General features: G+C 35.6%; 3 protein-coding genes and 1 long non-coding RNA gene across 11 annotated transcripts; 1 reads left to right on the forward strand and 3 right to left on the reverse strand.

The window, feature by feature from the left end:
• Positions 1–471: 471 nt before the first annotated feature.
• On the reverse strand, positions 472–8917 carry LOC105220322 (uncharacterized). Of its 8 annotated transcripts, none has more exons than XR_008471730.1 (7): positions 3019–8917; positions 2894–2954; positions 1938–2834; positions 1726–1871; positions 1435–1628; positions 1222–1363; positions 472–1162 (listed from the first exon to the last, which is right to left on the reverse strand). It is a non-coding gene; the product is annotated as an uncharacterized LOC105220322 (long non-coding RNA). The 8 variants fall into 8 exon arrangements; XR_008471731.1 differs by having other exon boundaries at positions 476–1162; positions 1435–1661; positions 1948–2834; XR_008471727.1 differs by having other exon boundaries at positions 477–1162; positions 1435–1661; positions 1934–2834.
• A 3450-nt stretch (positions 8918–12367) lies between these two features.
• On the reverse strand, positions 12368–14550 carry LOC128922544 (uncharacterized). Its single transcript, XM_054233471.1, is given in 4 exon segments — positions 12368–14031; positions 14087–14387; positions 14390–14448; positions 14504–14550. Coding segments are annotated over 4 exon segments (606 nt in total). The 3' UTR covers positions 12368–13832.
• LOC128922506 (uncharacterized) lies at positions 14345–16846 on the forward strand. Its single transcript, XM_054233222.1, has 3 exons — positions 14345–15169; positions 15228–15595; positions 15652–16846. The coding sequence occupies exons 1-3, from the start codon at positions 15066–15068 to the stop codon at positions 16230–16232; spliced, it is 1053 nt and encodes a 350-aa protein (XP_054089197.1). The 5' UTR covers positions 14345–15065; the 3' UTR covers positions 16233–16846.
• Positions 16847–16947: 101 nt separating this feature from the next.
• LOC128922507 (uncharacterized) lies at positions 16948–17922 on the reverse strand. Its single transcript, XM_054233224.1, has 2 exons — positions 17677–17922; positions 16948–17618 (listed from the first exon to the last, which is right to left on the reverse strand). Exons 1-2 carry the CDS (start codon positions 17802–17804, stop codon positions 17273–17275), a joined length of 474 nt encoding a protein of 157 aa, XP_054089199.1. The 5' UTR covers positions 17805–17922; the 3' UTR covers positions 16948–17272.
• Between the last annotated feature and the right edge of the window lie 4044 nt (positions 17923–21966).

Below are 21966 nucleotides of genomic sequence, written 5' to 3' on the forward strand. Positions count from 1 at the left end.
TGTTCAAATATTCAATACGTTTACATATGTATATAGTGTAGTACGATAATACATTTATAAAGTAAATATAATAATAAACACCTAATTGGCATGATATTTTAAATAAATATGAAATATAATAAATGATTTTGTTATTAAATTCTCATTTGGGATTTTGGTAGAACTAACCGAAAATAGTGGGTATAGTTTCTGGGCTTTTGTGGGTCGCAGTGATGAAAGTGCACGTGGAGTTTTCGTTCGCAGTTTTGGGTCTTTCACCTGTAATAGTACCAATAACACTACTGCAATTGGCAAGATCTTTGCTCGAATTGTGCAAGAGGTATATATAAATTGTTAAATGATGAATGTATTGTGTAAGAAAGGGATAAACGATCACACGTACACAATAGTTTCGAGTACTTTTGTCAATTCGGCCTTAAGAATGGCATAGAAACTGCTACTACCGCTCCCTGGCATTTCACCGAAGAATTCGCCGGTACCTGTCTTGCAGGGTGGATACTGTTCGATTAATCATTTTCAGGGTAACCTTCTAATCAGAGGTATTGGTCATTTGTTGGGTCACCATTTCGGTACTTAAAATTGGTTCATTGGTCTCCATTGTTTTATTTTTATTTATTTAATTGTATGAGGCATTTACAGTTATAAATTAGTATGGTATTTTACTTTTTGAATAATTATTATAGATTAATTTTTAAATATTAGCATTTCAGTAGAAAGTAAACTTTCATTTTTACAAACGTTTTTGCGGCTATCATTTATACATTGACAAAATTTACATATTTTACATATAAAGTTAGTATTAATTATTAAATTTTTATAATTTACATATATTCGTACAGTCATTTCTATATAGATGCCAATAACAATATTTTACATTTATATTAATAAATAAAGTGCTATTGCGAACGTTCAAAATTTATAAATTTACAATCACAATATTGAAAATGATAAATTGTAAGTTCAGACTAATAATGCCTCCATAACCAAATCAGAAGCAAGATGAACAACTTCGGCGCCTCAATGTTGTTTTTAGAGCTCTGTTAATTATCCATTGTGTATATCCAAGGGCATTATAGGAGATACTGTGTTTAGCACCTCGAAAAAAAGTGTTTAAAGTGCTACTCCAAAAGTCCGATGTAATTTGTAGCACATCATCCGATGTCTGAAAAATATTTAAAGTTGGTTAGAAATAATTAAAATATATATATTCGTAGAACAAACCTTGTTATTTACCTGTTGCGTTGTGCGATTTTACTTTTATTGTGAATTTGAATATGTATTACTTGTTGTTGCTGCTACACTTGTTACACCACTTGGGGATTATCAACCAATATTATAAGCATGGGAAGTATTAATACCAACTCTGTTAAATAAAAAGAATATCAAAATTATTGTTTTTTTTTAGTTTTGCAATTAAATTCGTTTCAATAATACCTGTCGTTGTAGCATATTTTGTGTTGTATTTCTAGGTGCATGATTTTTATTGCTTTCTGACACCAAGGACTACGAATGCTTCTTCCATCATACGTCGAATTTGTAATGTACGATTGGTGAGCGATTGCCGTTGTATGTCTTGAAGATCTGCTGGTAGAATTCCCCGCACCCATACCAAGTATAGCTTCCTTCCTCTATGGGAGTATATGGGTGGTATTCAGCTTAAGCTTTAGTTTTTTTTTTATGTTTAGTATATACATATGTTCATGAGGTTTGATATTATCAACTCACCCATCTGCCTAAAGTGGCATAATCCTTGTTCTGCTTCTCTTTTTAATTTTGCATGTACGCACCAGATGTGCGTTGCAGCTTACTTTGCCTTCCGAGACCATTTTCTCTAAAATAAGTTACAGCATCCAGTCAACCATAGTATCGATCTGTAATTAGAAAATTTACTATAAATATAAAATAATATCAGTAACAAATTATTAATACGCACTTACACCCACTCACTTCAAATTTTTTTTGATCGGTTCATTGTAGTACGTGCATCTCTCTCTTATACATACAAAAATTTGGGTTAATGAATGTTGCCACTCTAACTACCGAGATTGCCATTTAACTACAAAAAGTTACTATTGCGTATGTGTTGGTAAAAGCTGAAAAACTTTGCATGTGTAGTGGTGTATGAGTTAGCTCCGTCTTGTAGGGTAATGTTTACCACTCGATAAGGGAACCAACCAAGTGTTTGCCACATTATAAAGGAACGTGGGAGAGATTGCTTGCGCAGCTGATCTTGGACATGAGGGAATTTTAGAAATATTTATAACAAAAAGCAATTAACTTATGGGGCGAATATAAAAATAATCAAGGTACTAAAAATTATATTTGAAATAAAGTAAAATAAAAAAAAACATAAAATATAAAAAGAAAATTGTAGAATTTCGGTTGGGATTTGAACTTCGGCAAAATATTTCAAGTTGAAACATAAAGTTGTCCTATACGAACGGGTCCACTGATCATAATATTTTTCAGTTGTCTTTACTCTAAGTATGTATGTAAATATTATACTGAATTCCTTATTTTTTTCTAATACCTAAAGAGATGTACAAACATATATTCCTCACAATTCATTCTAACGATTATTTGCAAAAAATGAAAAAATCGCGCAAGTTCCACAAACGTAAGCGCTTCCTGATTGGTCAATATTTGCGCTTGCGCTACATTTATATTCTAGTTAGAACATTTTAAATGTTTTATGCTACAACAAAAACAATTTCATTCATAAGGAACGCACTTCTTCGACAAAGCAAGTTCATGGATTCGCAAATCAGCGTCGCACTCGTTTTCTGCGCGCCTGGTCAACTAAAAGTCGTTTCAGTACGGTGACGATGCAGAATCTTCTAGCGAGGATGGCAAAATTTCAATATTTTAACAATTTGAGCAAACCAACACTCACTGTTAATACTACCATTCCCCGCATATTTAAGCCGTCCACAAGTTATTTCTTCACGAATTTGCTAAAAATACAAAGTTGAAGAAATTTCTTAATCTTCACTTCAGAAGTGAAAAGTGGCAACATACCTCTTTACAGACTCACAAGATTCTTCAGTCCAATCATTTTTGAGTTAACCTATTTTAGCTGAAACTCGATGACAAGCATTGCAGGCAAAGCGAACTTTGCATTACTACAAAAATAGCCTATGTCATTATTCAGGAACAAATCCCTGCGAAAGAAACGAATGTGAAAACATAGCCGACATTGTCGTTAGATTGTAGATTTGAAACATTTTTTCAACGTCAATATGTATGCGAGCTCATTTGTACGTTTAAGTGCAAAGTTGTTAGGGGTAAGGGAAGCGATTATTTGTTTATTTTCAACGGTTTGTAACAACACAACAACTACACAATGTTGTGTCTTCGCCTTCGCGCAAAATCTCCGTTACCTCTTTGAGACAACACATGTACAGAGGCGCTTTGATGGAGGGTTGCCTAATAATGATTGCACTTGATTTCTATTGCTAAATATTGATATATGGAGGGATTATTTAAGTAAATATGAATATATTTATACTAATTTTGAAATTTTGTACAATTTGCAATATAATAATTCATTAATATACATAAATTATTCAAAATCAAGGGCTACTGCACCGCCGACCCTTCCTTGCGAACGACCATCGTACTTGCTTCTTCAACTGTACTCGCATAAAAGCAAAAGTGACGACAAGCGTATGTGTATTGATGAATGTATGCGTGAATTTGATTTGCGTTCATAGGCATAAACGTTTTGCTTAATTTTTGACAGATGAGCAAATATTTTCAAGAAATATTATTATTATTAAAATAAAAAAATATGCAATTAAAATTACTATATGAACGCTGATCAGCAAAAACTTAAAAAAAAAAAAAAATTATTGACAAAGTTTCAGTATTACAGAATTCGAACGTAAATGCTCGGGACCGCATTTCGTTAACTACTTCGCGCTTACCACCTCCGCCATGTCGAAAGTGGCAATCAGCGCGCCTTAGTCAGTGTTTTGTTCAGATCTCTTGCGTCTGTTTGTATCATTATTCCCAGTTCCCTGATGTTGTGGTGTACTTTTTCCTTTCGAAGTGGCGAGTTTTCAATGTTCCATTATATTTTCGCACTCAAAAAGATGCGAGCTAACATTTGCTCCTTCTTATTATTATATGTTCTTTGATGATAGAAGACAAGATTATGCCATTCGTTTAAAGTTACCTTTTTTGCGTTTTAATTTCCTGTTGAGTGGAAATTCTAATGGAAAAATTTATTAACTTGAAAAGGAAGTCCGCAATGGGGAATGGGGACATATGTAGAAGTTCTCGCAAGTGAGGAAAGTTTCTGATTGCCATTCACTTGGGAGTGGCCAGGAACGATTCTTTTGCATATGACACAAGCAGCTCAAGACTTCCGGTTTTAGACCATATATCCAATCAGACCCTCGGAAGAGAAACCCCACTTTTGATGACGACCCCTGCAAACGTTTTAAGGATCACGATTTGAAGGCATGCACCTGGAATGTCCGGACCCTTAATTGGGAAGGTGTCTCTGCCCTGCTGCTTGATGTCCTCATACAACTAAAGGCTGACATCACCGCCATCCAAGAAGTGCGATGGATGGAACAAGGACGGAAGAAGGTGGGTCCTTGTGACATTTACTACAGCGGCCATATAAAGGAGCGCAACTTTGGTGTTGGATTTGTGGTGCGAGAGAGACTCCATCGCCGAGTCCTGGCATCAAATCTATCTCGTTGTGATAGACGGAAGACATGTCTCCTGTGTTTTAGACGTGCGTACACACCGAGAACCAAATATTGACTCGGACCATTATCTAGTACCAGCAAAGATACGCACCCGCCTCTGTGCAGCAAAGAACGCCCGTCAACAAACACAAGGAAGGTTCGACGTCGAAAAGCTGCAATCACAACCGACAGCCGAACGATTTTCTACTCGACTTGCACTCCTGCTCTCTGAGAGCACTCATCAGCATCTCGATATAAGGGAGCTGTGGAACTCATTGCATACCGCTGCAGCCGAAACAATTGGTCTTCGGCAACGCCAAAAAACCAGTTGGTACGATGAGAGTTGTCGTTCCGCGGTGGAGAGAAAACGGACTACCTACCTCGCAACGTTGCGATCGACCACAACACGTTCGGTGTGGGATAGATATCGAGAACTGAAGAGGGAAGCGAGACGCATTTGCAGACGTAAAAAGAAGGAGGCCGAAATGCTTGAGTATGAAAAGCTTGAAAATCTGGCCGACATGGGTAATTCTCGAAATTTTTATGAAAAGATGAAGCGATTTACAGAAGGTTTCAAGTGGGTACCGAGGAGGGAATCTGGTAACGAATTTCCAGAGCATACTGGGATTATGGAGGGAACACTTCTCCGACCTGCTGAATGGCAGTGAAAATACAACACCAGGAGATAGTGAGTCCGATTCCCCAATCGATGACGATGGAATATATATTCCATTATTCGACCATAAAGAAATTTGAATAGCAATTACCCGCTTGAAGAACAACAAAGAGGCGGGGCCGATGGATTACCGGCCGAGCTATTCAAATACGGCGGCGAAGAACTGATTAGGTGCATGCATCAGCTTCTTTGTAGAATATGGTCGGAAGAAAGCATGCCCGACGTTTGGAATCTCGGTGTGTTCTGCCCAATCCATAAAAAGAGAGACCCCACAATCTGCGCCAATTACCGTGGTATAAGTCTCCTCAATATCGCACATAAGGTTTTGTCGAGCGTATTGTGTGAAAGACTAAAGCCCACCGTCAACGAAGTGATTGGACCTTATCAGTGTGGCTTTAGACCTGGAAAATCGACAATGGACCAGATATTCACTATGCGCCAAATCTTGGAAAATACCCGAGAGAGAAGAATCGATACTCACCATCTTTTCATCGATTTTAAAGCTGCCTTCGATAGCACGAAAAGGAGCTGCCTTTATGCCGCGATGTCTGAATTTGGTATCTCTGCAAAACTAATACGGCTATGTAAACTGACTTTGAGCAACACCAAAAGCTCCGTCAGGATCGGGAAGGACCTCTCCGAACCGTTCGATACCAAATGATGCTTCAGACAGGGTGACTTACTATCGTGCGACTTCTTCAATCTTTTACTGGAAAGAATAATACGAGCTGCAGAGCTAAATAGAGAAGTGTACAGCTGTTGGCGTATGCCGATGATATTGATATCATCGGAAGCAACAACCGCGCCGTTAGTTCTGCTTTTTCCTGCCTGGATAAGGAAGCGAAGCGTATGGTTCTGGTGGTGAATGAGGACAAGACGAAATATCTCCTGCTATCAAATAAACAGTCAGCGCACTCGCGTCTTGGCTCCCACGTCACTGTTGACAGTCATACATTTGAAGTAGTAAATAGTTTCGTCTAATTGGGAACCAGCGTTAACAACACCAACAATGTCAGCCTCGAAATCCAACGCAGAATCACTCTTGCCAACAGGTGCTACTTTGGACTGAGTAGGCAATTGAAAAGTAAAGTCCTCTCTCAACGAACCAAAATCAAACTCTACAAGTCGCTCATTATTCTCGTCCTGATGTATGGCGCCGAAGCGTGGACGATGACAACATCCGATGAGACGACTCTTGGGGTTTTTGAGAGAAAGGTTTTGCGTAAGATTTATGGTCCTCTGAACATTGGCAACAGCGAATACCGCAGACGATGGAACGATAAGCTGTACGATTTATACGACGACATTGACAAAGTTCAGCGAATAAAAAGACAGCGGCTACGCTGTCTAGTTCATGTTGTACGAATGGATGGAAACATTCCAGCTCTGAAAGTATTCGATGCAGTAACCGCTGGAGGAAGCCGCGGAAGAGGACGACCTCCACTCCGGTGGAAAGACCAAGTGCAAAGTGACCTGGCATCACTTGGTGTCCAGTTGGCGACAAAAAGCAAAAAGGAGGAATGAGTGGCGCACTCTGGTGGATTCGGCTATAATCGCTTAAAGCGGTACCTATGCCAAATATATATATATATATATATATATAGTTGCGGAATTAAACAGCATTAGTACAAAAAAGTCGTTAATAAAGGCGTTTCAACCAACAAAAAAATTGTTGCCTATTCCCATTCGGGGGTCGTGAGCGCGTCACTATATCGTTTTTCATTCTTTGATCTATCTATATTTTTGATTACAGCGTAAAACACCGAATTACAGCGAAATCAATTAAATCTGGTATTTTGTTACGATCACTGGGCCAGTATGTTGGCATGCCAGGAGATATTATATCAAGATTATTGTACTTGATAATAGTGTTGTACAGCTGTCTTCCTTTGGGGTTAATTAGACGCGATGCCCAATACATGTGTTTTGCATTGTAATCTCCACCTGCTAGGAATCTATGACCTAGTGTTCCAAAAAAGTCTTTAAATTCACTATCTGTAATTTTAAAACGAGGTGGGCAGTATATAGCCGTTAGATTTAAATCACAACCCCGATTTTTTAATGATATAGTTGTAGCTTGTAACTGGGCTGTAGAATAAGATTCCAGAGCATAGTGGTTAAGTTGATTCCTAACCATAAAGTCTATATCCGGGTATGTTGCAGTTATTTGTGTTTGTTAGATGAGTTTCTCTGATATTAGCATTACATCTATATTTTTTATTTGAAGTTATTTGTTTTTGTCAAATTATCAGAATATTAGCATTACATCTATATTTTTTCAGACAGAAATCTAACAATCTCTAGTTTATGTTTGTTAACCCCGTTAGCATTCCACATGCAAATGCTTAGTATGCTCATTTTTTACTGATCTTTGTGATATCTATAATTTCATTACAGGGTGTATGTAATATTTGGTTACGACGTGCTTGAATTCCCTTTAATAGCTTCAATTTTAAATCTTTGTCTACAGGACAACCCCTATAGTTGGCGGTGTGATTTTCTCTACAATTGCTGCATTGTTTAGTTAAATTCTCTTTCTTATTTGTGCATTTGGAAGTGGGATATAAATCTCCACATACCACACAAACACTGCGTAGAGTGCAAAATGATTTGGTATGCCCATACTCTTGGCAATTGGTGCATTGTACCGGACCATTTTTTTGTGTGGTTCTTCAACGGTTACTCTACGGTGTAACAAATATTTTAAGTTATATATAGGATGCGTTTCGTTTTTTTTAAGTCGGTTAGAATTCGGCATCAATTCAATTCTAAACATGGGTTGTGGTACTCTATTTCTGTTGAAGATATTTGTTGAAGTTTTAATTTCAAAGCCGCATTTTTTAAGAGCATCTTTGACCTCGTAATACGCTAGACAGACGGCAGAGTTAACTCGGATTAACTGCGCTTTTAATCAGTTCCAATTTTGTGGGTGACAGACGGCAGCAAAGCGAGTTATAAACTCCTATAACAGCTGATTGGCAATAATATTTCCATTTTGGTGAAATAAAATTGGATAGAAAGGAAATATTGCGGTTATTAGCCGCACAAATAGTACAAAATCACTAATTATTAAAAAAATGTACATAAATACGTTATTATTAAAACTTCCATTTTAGAAAAAATTAGCATGCGTATGTTTTTGTTTACATTTAATTGAAAAACATCTGTCAGTATTGCATATTTTCATTCACAATAGATAAAAAGCGGCCATGTTTAACAATGTTACCAACGAAAATGACACGAACTCCCTCTTACTCTCTAAAATTTTGAGGATTAAATGGGAGTTAGTAAACCGAGTTAACTGAGATAACTCTCGAATTAACCCCGATTAATGCAGTTATTCCGAATTAACGCGCCGTCTGTCATGGGTATTAGAGTCTACGGAAGACTATATGCCTTTATCTACAACAACTCTTCAGTTGGTAAGAATAATATGTAGTTCTTGTTTTTAGTTGGCAAAAACTTAACTATGTCCATAAAATTATTCTCAGTGTAGGCCTTTTTCAAAGGCATTATTGTTGCTACCTACAATTTCATTTAATTTACCACTCACCGTTGCCTTGTTTGTCGGTAGGAGCTGGAGAGGATACGGCCTTGTTGGTGAGGCTGCGCTGCGCTCATAATTTTGTTTATTATTTACCTCTCTAATTGTTATTTTATTATTTTTATTGTTTGTACACCTTTTTTTTGTGTTTTTTTTTTTTATGTTTGTTTATCATCTTCGGCGTTATTGCCTAACGCTTGCTTAAATGCACTTTTAAGATATTATTATTTTTTTGTTTTGTATTTTTTTCACGGAGCGCATCAAGAACAAGTCCGTATGGTTTGATAACACGCTCAAAGAACACCCAAAATCTTGGGGTTATTCACAGTTGGTATTGGTGTATCATCGACGTAAATGTTAAGGTTTAGTCTGTACTCCCTCGTCTAGTTGGTAAAAAATGTCGCCGTCGATTTAGCGGGTGCGAGTGGTAGGCTCCTCGTTCACTTTCAAACACATGTCATCAATTCCAGTGCAATCATGTACGAAGAGGGTGACTGAAGTTCCTTCTGGTGGTTGAGGGAGTTTGGTGATTTGACGGTTTGTTTGGGAGGGATTTGACCCGTGGAGAGATTACAGTGCTATAACCGTTTCGTCCGCTTATGATTGATAACCAGTTGTCGATTCTCCAAATTGCGATTCCTTATGCGGAGATAACAGGGATCGACCTGGCGTAAGGTGTCGCGCTCATTTGCTAAAACTGCCGCTTCAGCCGGAAAATTAGGGTGCATGTTAGCGATTCTCGCGGCTGGTATAAAGCGAGCAGTAGCAGCAGGGATCTCCTATGATCTGAAGCAAGCATAGACCACCGCTAGCGATGGTTGGATCCCGCGAGCTACTGCAAATGATCATAATTCTGGTGGGGGCTTCGTCATTCATTGTGCATAATGTCAAATCTTCTAGCTGTTCTGCCAGCTCCAATGCAATCGTGGTGCGATTTAAAGGCGCCAAGTACCAAAGCCGCTGTGTTTTTATGCGCCGCACTATGTACATATAAGAGCTCATACAGCTCCAGTCATTCCAACGAATCCAATGCCCTAGCGTAACGGGCCATAAATACTTTGGAGAACATTTCTCTCAAACACTCGTAAGGAGTGCTTATCTTTATTGGTCATCGTCCATGCTTTCGTACTATACATCAGGGCCGGAACTATGAGTGACTTATTGTGCGTTAATTTGGTTTTGCGAGAGAGGGCTCTATTTTTAATTGCCTACTGAGCTCGCGATAGCACTGGCAAGAGTGATGTTCCGATTGATATCGTGTCTGACGTTGTTTCTGGTGTTTATGTTGGAATCTACATAGATGAAGTCTTTTATCACCTCGAAGTTGTAACTGCCAATAGTTACGTGGTGTCCTATTCGCTGAGATCCTTTGCATGATAATAGGAGGTACTTCGTCTAGCCCTCATTCACTACTATACCCATTTATTTCGCTTATTTTTCCAGGCTTGAAAATTCTACAATTCCGAATTCAGACATTGTGGCATAGAAGCGAACCTTTTTGTTCTATCGAAAGTAGCTTTGAAATCGACAAGAAGATGGTTCGTGTCAATTTGTTTTTAGGGTCTCTTCCAGAAGTTGGCGTATGATGATCATCTGGTTAAAGGTTTATTTACCAGGTCGGAAGCCATACTGATAAGGTCCAATCAGTTAATTAACGATGGGCTTCAGTCTTTCACATAGTACACTTGATAAGACCTTATCTATACTAATATTATAAAGAGGAATTATATGATTGTTTGTTTGCATTGAATAGGCTCCGAAACTACTTGACCGATTTCACTGTTGGAAAGCTACACAATCTGTGGTGAACATAGGCTATATTAAATTTTAATTTAAAGTTAGGGATCCATATTAAAACACCAACATTGTAACCCAAGGTGTGAAAAAATTACCAAAAAACTTTCTTAAATCACGTGCGCTGCGAAAACAATTGATTATAGAACAAAATAATGCACTACACATTTGAAGATCAGATAAGATAATTATCTACAAAAAATGTCGCGATAGCATATGTCTAACTATTATAGTTTTGTCGCATTAAGTGTTTTTCATTAAAAGTAATATATATATATAAATGTAAAAGCTTTTTTATTTATAGTTTGGAATTAATCCTTATCAAAACAAATGACTTCATATTTATGTGTGCTTCAATACCATTGCATAACTTTTTGAATAAAATTGTAAGTCATTTGAAAAATGTCACATGGTCGCCCCTCAAGCTGCTAGGTTAGGCGGCACCATAACGGGGCAACTCGACAGGCAAAAGTTGATAGCATACTAACTAAATTGTTTGTTATTTTTTATTCGATATTATTATTTATTCGAACTACAACATTTTTAATAGAAACAAATTTGTCATTTTATATGATAACAGATTTCAATATTTTTTCCAGAATGTAAATGTAATTTCAGTAAAAAATATCTACATTATGTACATGTGCCAACTATTTTCAATAAAATATTAACATAAACATTCATATAAGATACAAACAGAAATTTAGCTATTTCTTTGCAAGCGTAGCTTTTTGTTTACAATTAATTGAAAAACAGCTGTCAGTTTTGCTTATTTTCATTCACAATAGGTTAAAAGCGGCATTTTAAACAATGTTGCCAACGAAAATGTCACTAACTCCCACTAACTCTCTAAAATTTTGAATATTAAATGGGAGTTAGGCAACTGAGATAACTCCCTAATTATACCTTTTGAAATGTTGAAATCCGAAGTAGAAGCAGAACAGCCTTAAATCGTTATCGATATTTTGATCTTCTTTTCCGACTGTCGGACTAAATACCCAGCAAGTCATGGGTACTGAAACTCCAATACATTCAAAGAAATTTTAATAACACCAACTCTTCTTTCGTACAGCACCCTGAATGGTAGAAAGAAACAACCAAAGTTCTCGTGTTTAAACAAGTTTTGTTTTGAGCTATATTGAGCTGCTTGTGAAGTATTATTTTGCGTGTTTTATTTAAATCAGTGATCTGTAGCCTAATTAAAGTTTAAATTATTGAAGCACGCATTTTTAAATAAGAAAAACGTAAAATAAAAGTTTGCTAAAGCCAAAATATGAAATTGAAGAGGGTGATACAGTAATACTTCATTGCATTGTCAATTCGAAGCACGCAATAGAAGCTACGCCAACAATGGTCAACATCAAGGGCGAAACCATTGAATACGTAAAGTCTTACATTAAATTCTAATTAATTTTCCATGCTGATATTTCATACCTCATACTGCGCGTTAAAGGTACGCAATGTAATTGGTGCCACTTATAGTAGCAGCGTAGAACTTTCGAAACGATGGAATATGTGCTGCAAGCAAATTCAGAACTATGGATGCAAACGCTGCTACATGGAACATAAATCATTGACACACCAGATATTAGGTTTAATGTCACTTTTTTACGTGCAATTAAACCTTTTAGTCAACACAAGCACGAGAATTGACGACATGGTTTAGGTGATTTTGAAACCGTTTATCATCGCGACGTGTGTCAACTGGGCATTGCCAATGAGCTATGCAGTATTTTTGCACTTACCGGAACCTCAGTTGGCCATACCAGCAACTGAAACATAGAAATCAGAGGGTAAATTTAAGTGAATCTTAGTGATCATAAAAATTTAAAAACTTCTTATATGTTTAATTAGGAGGACTTTTTTGATTAATTTTCACCTTGTATTGAGGATTCATAACGTTGTTGTATCGCTTTACAAGGACATGGATTCACCGAAATTAGTTCCATGGAAATACTACAGCAAGAGCATGGATGTTAAGACTAGAACGTTGCCAGTGTTAGATTTAGAATTCTTGAAAAATAAGGTAATTATTACCAACTTTTATTTTGTAAAAATTCTAATTTTACTTTATATTTTATAGAAACCCTCCTCCCAGAAAATGGACGAATCTAGTACTAATGAAATTAATGAGAGAACAGATCTTCCAAATCTCCTAAAGAAACCAAAATAGTCCTCACATAATGTGCGCAGCTTACACTTCCAGGCCGCTCGGGGTATTTGACATTTGCCACTCTTCCTCCAGCCAGATAGTAAAAATTGTTCAAATATTCAATACGTTTACATATGTATATAGTGAAGTACGATAATACATTTATAAAAAAAACTAACACTACAAAGTTTACAACAACTCATACAATGGGTATCTGATTTAGCATTAAATATTCTGAAAAAGCTATCAAATGAAGTTATTAAAGCGAAGATGAGTAAAAAACAAGGATACGACATAAGCAGAGACAGCGTAGCTATTAGCAGCATAAGAGAACTATTGGTAATGACACGAATATGGTGCCTCTTAAATCCTCACTGTCTACCGACATATACAAAATCTGTGGAAAACATTGACGTTTTAGCGACTTTATTTAGACTTCTAACACGTTTGGCCCAAAATACTGCAGAACCAGATGACTTTTTATTAGACGAATGCAGTCTTTTATCTACTCAAGTCCTCATTCCTCAAAAACAATTTAACAATCCAGCAACATTATTAAATAATCATCTGTCGCTTTACAAATCATATCCATTTATATTTGTTGCATCTAAGGAACCAAGTTGGCTGAAGGACGTTAACTACGAGGAAGTTGTATTTATTAGCGATTTGAAAGATGGAGTTAGTAATCTGCATTTGGGAGCAAAAGTTAGTGCACTTAGACACTGTATAAGATGTGGATTAATAAATTGTTTACTAAATGTATCAAAAACATCTGCAATGAAAGCATGGTGCCAAAGATGGTTATATTGTCATTGTGGAGGTTATTGGAAGAAAATGTAAATTAAAAGGAAACAAAATAAAAATAATTTATTATTATAAAAATAACCGTGTAATATTTGGAGTACTTTCATATCTTAACACTTATAAATTATTTCATTTAAAGCAATTTTAAAGACAATTTACGTTTCAATAATATCCCAGCATTTGATTGTAATCTGCTGGTGTTCTAAAATATCGATTTAATAAAAGCGATGTTTTGTTTCCCAAACGGTATGTACAATTGTTCCATGGGTTAAATCTACTAAATACTTCTTCCACGTCCCCCTTATTAAACACATGTTTAGATGAATGAAATGGTAATTGCGGTTCATAAACAGCAATATATCTGAAATAGTTCATTTAAAAACTATTATTTGCAATATATTTTTGTAGAAACTTACTTGTCGATCCCGCCATAAATGCGTAAAGGATATTTTGCAATAAAAAGTCGTATTACCATTGTCACAGCTATAAAGCCAAACGAAAAATACCAAAGATCATTCGGATGCGATACTAAACCCATAGATTCGAAACTAGGTGTTGTAATTTTATACTCATTTGTTACTGAGTATATTGCTGCAGACGAAATAATTGTTGCTGTTACTGTAGATATATTCTTAGCAATTGAAATATACGTTTCCATTGGCGCCCGGTATATAAGCTCATACTCCGATGATACATTATCTTTTTTATAAAAAAATCACGTTTTTTAATAACAGCTTTGTTATTATGAAAGTGATTACAGAGTTTGTGTCCAACAAAACTAATAAGATTACAATTAATTAAATGTTTCCAATTTTATGTCTGCAAAAACTTGCCTATTCTTAATGATTGCAATAGATTTTGATAATCTTAATATATGCATCTTATTAAATGAGAAAAATTTTAGAAATATTTATTCTATTTTAAAATTCTTATTTATGAATGAATAAAAAACGTAACATATGTTTTAACTCACATTAAAGCTCCAGTTACCGATACTTGACTTGACTCAGCTTCCAAAAATTTGACTTGGAAAACTTAGATGCAGTTATACTAAACACAGCGCGTAGAAATCAGCTGTTTTTGAATGTTGAGAGAGCACACAAATGTGACATTTTAATTGATTTGTGAAGTTTGTGAAAATTTAATAAATAATAAAACAAATTGTTTTGCCGAATACCTTAATAATAATAATAAATTTTAATAATGGATAGTGATTTATTCCAAGAACTTGTTTATTTAAATATTCTTCGCCTTCAAAGAAGAAAAGTTTTGAGACGACGTAAACGCCGCTGGTCCGTTCATCCAGCTAATCGGGATAGAAACCCAAATGGTTTCTTCTGGAAGAACTTTTTAAAATTAAAATAAGACGACCAAAAACTATTTCTTTTAACACGGATGAATCGGACAGTGTACAATATTCTTTTAAATATAATTAGTCCGTTTTTAAAAAAACCAAAACAACAAGTTGGCGTCGAGGAGCGAGTGGTTATAACATTAATGTAAGTTAAACAATCCTTGAAACATATTCATTTAATTGTATTCTCATATATTTTTTAGGTACCTCGCTTATGGAACACCTTTTGAGGTCATAGCCTCGATGCATAAGTTAGGCAAAACAACAGTGCGGAATATCGTACTTGAAACGTGTGAAATACTTTGGTTACATCTGTCCCCGATATACCTTAGCGAGCCAAGTACCGCACAATATAAAGGTATTGCTGCAGATTTTTTAAAACTGTGGAATATACCCAACTGTGTCGGAGCAATTGACGGGAAGCATATAGCTATTGTTCGTCCACAAAATTCAGGCTCGTTATTTTATAACTATAAAAAGTTTTATAGTATAGCTTTAATGGCATCCTGCGACGCTAGGTATACGTTTACCTCTGCCAGCATTGGTAGCTATGGAGGACAAAGTGACGGAGGTACATTAAAAGATTTGCAATATATAGATATTTACTTATTTTTATTTTATTTCAAGGTGTCTTTCAGCAATCTAAATTTGGTAAAGCGCTCTTGGAAAACAAATTGCCACTACCACCAAGAGCTCCATTATTAAATGAATCCTCAACAGATTTTCCACATTTTTTTGTGGCCGACGCAGCGTTTCCGTTGATGGAAAACTTAATGCGACCTTACCCCGGTGCACAGCTGCCACGAAACAAAGCAATTTTCAATTACCGGTTATCGCGAGCTCGTAGAGTAATCGAAAATAGCTTTGGTATTTTAACCGCTCGATGGCGTGTTCTACGAAAGGTCATAGACTTTAGCGCAAAGAACTGCGAAACAATTGTGTTAACCTGCTTGGTTCTTCACAATTTTGTAATGTTGAATGACCATGATCGTTGGTATTGTCCAGATACATTTGTAGACACAGACACCGCAGACCATGGAATATTGGAGGGAGAATGGCGTGAAGATTTAGAGAGTGTTGGAGGTGCATTACATTCAATAAGTTCAACTCGACGCAATGCATCTTGTATCGCATTCCGTGTAAGGGATTTTTTGGCAGAATATTTTATTAACCAGGGAGCAGTTTCATTTCAAGAAGATCGTATTTAGTGTATATTTATTTTATTTATATCGTATTTAATGTGTAAAATTGTAATCCAAGTATGAAGTACTATACTTTTTGTTACGTTAACTTTTTTATGATATTTTATTAAACCATATGTTTACATGACTTAGTAACATATTTTTCCGCGCTTTGTATGTGTGTGGTGAATCTTAGTAACCCTCATTAATTTTATTAAACTTGTAACAAACCAATTGTATTTCATCAAAGAGAATTTCCATTTAATAATAAGAATTTCCATTTAGTAAACGTTTTACAAATATCGTGTGTTTGCCCCTTTCACATACTGGTTATAATTCCGCACGTGAGTATACCTGTGTCATACGTATACACCATAGATATATCTATAAATATTGTTTTATTTACTGAAAAAGATGGTAATTATCTGTATTAGGAAGATTACACAGGCATATGGCAAATGAATTCTGTATAGTAAAGTTTATTACGAAAATATATGTATATATTTTATTTACCGACAAAATCATAATTATGACGGTATGTAATTAGTAAATAAGACATAGGCTGTATAATCAAATAAATGTACATACAAAATAGGATAATTTTTCCCTATCAAAACGCCATGATTCTTTAAAAAAATTGGTGAATGTTTTCTGCAACTACACAATGACAACAACCTTCCAATCACTAATCACTACCAACATAACTACATAACACACAAAAAATAAAAGACAAAGACACAAAATTAAAGAGTTATAAAAACAAATTGTTTTATTTTTTTTTTTCAAATACATTCTTAAAACTATTTTTGAAAAATGAGGTACATTGTTGTTTCTTACGTCTAGGTAACAAGCGTTTTAAACATTTTAAAACTATTTTTGAAAAATGAGATACATCGTTGTTTCTTACGTCTAGGTAACAAGCGTTTTAAACATTTTAAAACTATTTTTGAAAAATGAGATACATCGTTGTTTCTTACGTCTAGGTAACAAGCCTTTTAAACATTTTTACATATTAATTCAATATATGTATAAAACATCAAACAAATGATTTAAAAATAAAAAAAAAATTATTCGGGTTCCGATTTAATAGCAAATAATGAATTTGTTAAAACTTGTATTGCTTTCATTTGTTTTATGTTATTATCGTTCATGATAGAGGTCAACATAACACCAAACGACCTCACCGCCTCGCTGCCTTTGCTCCTCTCTGCACACATGCTTTTGTATAGCTCGCACGCTTCTTTGAAGCAGCCGTCGTCATCGCTGTTTGTTTTCTTTACTCTTTTCCGGATCGGAGTTGAAAACGACAACTCCGAAGGCGACGATAAATTAGTCTGAGAACATTTAAAACTAATTGGCTCCAACAGCTCCTGCGAAAACATATCATCTAAAATGTTTGTGGTGCAACCATTTCTGTAAAAGGGAAATAAATATTTAATACGTATAAAATATTAAAAAAATATTAACTTACGGTCTGGGCTGTATATATTGTTTTAAAAAGCTCATATTATCGAACAATGGCCAGGTTTCGGCGTTACTCGCCCCACTTCCTGATGGTGCCTCCATTTTCCTTACCTCCCTACTGAATGAACTATACATCTATACTGTTCGCTCTTATGTATTTTACATGGTCAGTACTGACCATATATTTTCCATAGCTAAAAATTGTCAGTCATGACCGAAATAATATCACAAATGAAATTTCTTTGAAATGTTATTAATATTTTTTTGGTTCATTTTTAATACATACACTTTTATTCAAATATCTATAATTTAAAGATATATACATACATAACAAATAGTATGTTTACATTTGAAAATAATCTCGTTCTAAGTTCCTTCAATACTTTTATTCAAATATCTATTAATAGGTATGTTCTAGAAAGGGGCATATTTGGATGCATATTTGGGAATTGGGCGTGGCCCCGCCCACTACTAAGTTTTTTGAACATATCTCGCAAACTAATTAAGCTAATGGTGCTGATGGTGCCTCCATTTTCCTTACCTCCCTACTGAATGAACTATACATCTATACTGTTCGCTCTTATGTATTTTACATGGTCAGTACTGACCATATATTTTCCATAGCTAAAAATTGTCAGTCATGACCGAAATAATATCACAAATGAAATTTCTTTGAAATGTTATTAATATTTTTTTGGTTCCTTTTTAATACATAAACTTTTATTCAAATATCTATAATTTAAAGATATATACATACATAACAAATAGAATGTTTACATTTGAAAATAATCTCGTTCTAAGCTCCTTCAATACATTCAAACATTCAAAACCGTTTACATATAGCAAAATGAGATTATCAATTGTCAAACGTGTTGAATTGACAAAAGTACCCGAAACTATTGTGTACGTGAGATCGCTCATACCTTTCTTGCACATTACATTCATCATTTGGCAATTTATATATACCTCTTGCACAATTCTGTGAATGATCTTGATACAATCACGGATGAAACACCCAAAACTGCGAACGAAAACTACATGTGCACTTTCAGTACTGTTCTTGGTACCATTACGGATGAAAGAACCAAAACTGCTAACCAGAACTCCACGTGCACTTTCAGTACTGCGACCCACAAAAGAACTGAAACTATACCCGCTATTTTCGGTTAGTTCAACCAAAAATACAAAATAAGAATTTAGTAACAAAATCATTAATTATATTTCATATTTATTGAAAATATCATGTCATTTAGGTGTTTATTATTCTAAATCTAGCACTGACAACGTTCTAGTCATAACATCCATGCTCTTGCTGTGGTATTTCCATTGAACTAATTTCGGTGAATCCATGTCTTTGTAAAGTGATACAACAACGTTATGATTCCTCAATACAAGGTGAAAATGAATCAAAAAGGTCCTCCTAGTTTTTTAATTTACAGCCCTATTCTCATGCCCTCACAAAAATCACCACACTCACTATTGTGAGGTTTTTGGATTTTGTGATGATTACCTTATGCTGGAGAAAATTCAAAAGCTCAAATGCTCACAATTTTCTCAAATATCTGTGACGTGTGAAAGCAACCATCACAATACAAAAATATTTGTGTTTGTTTTGGTTTTTAGCAATATTTGTAAACAAATGTGTAAATATTTGCGTGCTATAACGAGCATGGAGGAATTGTTCTTTGAAAAAAATGGCCTCTATAAAAGTTCAGTTATCGAATAATTGTGTTTAACCGATTCTGGAGCAATATGGACGTACCTTGCATTTTCATTTGTTGAGCGTGCCAACCACATCTACGATCTGATAAGGACGCATTATTTTAGTAAAGCAAAGGACACTGACGCACAGCCTCTATAGACAATGATTTACACCCAGGTTATTTTTATACTCTCACAACAAAGTTGCTACGAGAGTATTATAGTTTTGTCCACATAACGGTTGGTTGCAAGTCCAAAACTAAACGAGTTAGATATAGGGTTATATATATGATCAGGGTGACGAAAAAAGTTCAAATCCGGACGTCTGTCCGTCCGTCCGTGCAAGCTGTAACTTGAAGTAAAAATTGAGATATCTTTATGAAATTTGGAAAACGTATTTCTTGGCACCATAAGAAGGTTAAGTTCGAAAATGTGCGTAATCGGACCACTACCACGCCCACAAAATGGCGATAACCGAAAATTTGGTACAAAGGATTGTTCTAGAAAGGGGCATATTTGGATGCATATTTGGGAATTGGGCGTGGCCCCGCCCACTACTAAGTTTTTTGAACATATCTCGCAAACTAATTAAGCTATATAAAGGAAACTTTCTAGAGTCGTTTCATTAAGGTACTACCTTATACCGTTCAAAAATGAAGGAAATCGGGTCATAACCACGCCAACCTCCCATACAAAGGGTTTATTGAAAATTACTAAAAATGCAGTAAGTTCAGTAAAGAAAACCACCAGAAACCTTAAATTTCATTGTGAAGATGGTACAGAACAGCTGCTCTCAAAATGGTATACAAAATTGTAAATGGGCGTGGTTCCGCCCACTTATGGGTCAAAAACCATATCTTCCTTACTTGATTTATAATTCTTTTGTTTTTTAACTTTCGACTGAAAATACGCAATTTCATTTGCTTCATTTGTTTACAAATTTTACATCAATTTGTATTTATTTTGAATTTATTTCTTTTGAAACAACTGTTTGACAGCAAAATGCTTTTCACCTCAATTGGTGACTTTTTTAAGCTTTTTTCTTATGAGGTTCGAGCCAGAATAGACTCACAAAATATACGTCACAAGAAACCTCACAAATTTTTCCTCACAACTCAGTTATGAGGTTTTTTCAGAATAGGGCTGTTAATTTTTTCTTTTAAAGATCACAAACATTCACTTAAATTTACCCTCTGACTTCTATGTTTCATCTGCTGGTATGGCCAACTGAGGTGCCGGTAAGTCCAAAAATACTGCATCTGCTTTGCTCATTGGCAAAACCCAATTGTCACACGTCGCGATAATAAACGGTTACAAAATCACCTAAACCATGTCGTTCCAATTCTCGTGCTTGTGTTGAGCAAAAGGTTTAATTGCACGTAAAAAAGTGACTTTAAACCTAATATCTGGTGTGTAAATGATTTGTGTTCCATGTAGCAGCGTTTGCATCCATTGTCCTGGATTTGCTTGCAGCATATATTCCATCGCTTCGAAAGATCTTCGCTGCTACCATAAGTGACACCAATAAGTTTGCGTACCTTTAACTCATATGGCGCGAGTTTTGAAATATCTGTATGGAAAAATATATTAATTAGAATTTAAGGCAAGATATTTTATTTACGTATTCAATGGTTTCGATGATGTTGACCATTGTTGGCGTAGCTTCTATTGTCAGCTTCGAATTGGCAGTGCAATGAAGTATTACTGTGTCGCACTCTTCAATTCCAACTTTTGGCTTTAGAAAACTTTTATTTTACGATTTACTTATTTAAAAATGCATGCTTCAATAATTTAAACTTTAATTAGGCTGCAGATCACTGATTTAAATAAAACACGCAAAATAATACTTCACAAGCAGCCATGATATAGCTCAAAACAAAACCTGTTCAAACACGAGAACTTTGGTTGTTTCTTTCTATCATTCAGGGTGCTGTACGATAGAAGAGTTGAGGTAAATGTTTATGCACATTTTGCCCTTTGTTGCAAATGTGTGTATGTACTGGTGTTATTAAAATTTCATTGAATATGTTGGAGTTTTAGTACTCATGACTTGCTGGGATTTGACACTTCCCTTCTTCTTCGCAAAATTATCGATAAACTTAGGAATAACACCGAAAATCTAGTTGTATAAAACAAGATAATTTTATAATCTAGTATTATCCATATATATATTCTATGAGCGACTGGAACGCACCTATGAGCGCTGCCCCCGCCACGATGTCAAAATCGTGCTGGGCGATTTTAACGCCAGGGTGGGTAAAGAAGGTGTCTTTGGCACAACAGTCGGAAAATTCAGCCTCCATGACGAAACATCGCCAAACGGCTGAGGCTGATCGACTTCGCTGGGGCCCGAAATATGGTTGTCTGTAGTACCAGATTCCAGCATAAAAAAATTCATCAAGCAACGTGGCTGTCCCCTGATCGAAACACGCGCAACCAAATCGATCACGCTGTGATAGACGGAAGACATGTCTCCAGTGTTTTAGACGTGCGTACGCTCCGAGGACCAAACATTGACTCGGACCATTATCTAGTAGCAGCAAAGAAACGCACTCGCCTCTGTGTAGCAAAGAACGCCCGTCAACAAACACAAGGA

This window comes from Zeugodacus cucurbitae, chromosome 6 (genome assembly GCF_028554725.1).
Source record: "Zeugodacus cucurbitae isolate PBARC_wt_2022May chromosome 6, idZeuCucr1.2, whole genome shotgun sequence".
Classification (NCBI taxonomy): Eukaryota; Metazoa; Arthropoda; class Insecta; order Diptera; family Tephritidae; genus Zeugodacus; species Zeugodacus cucurbitae.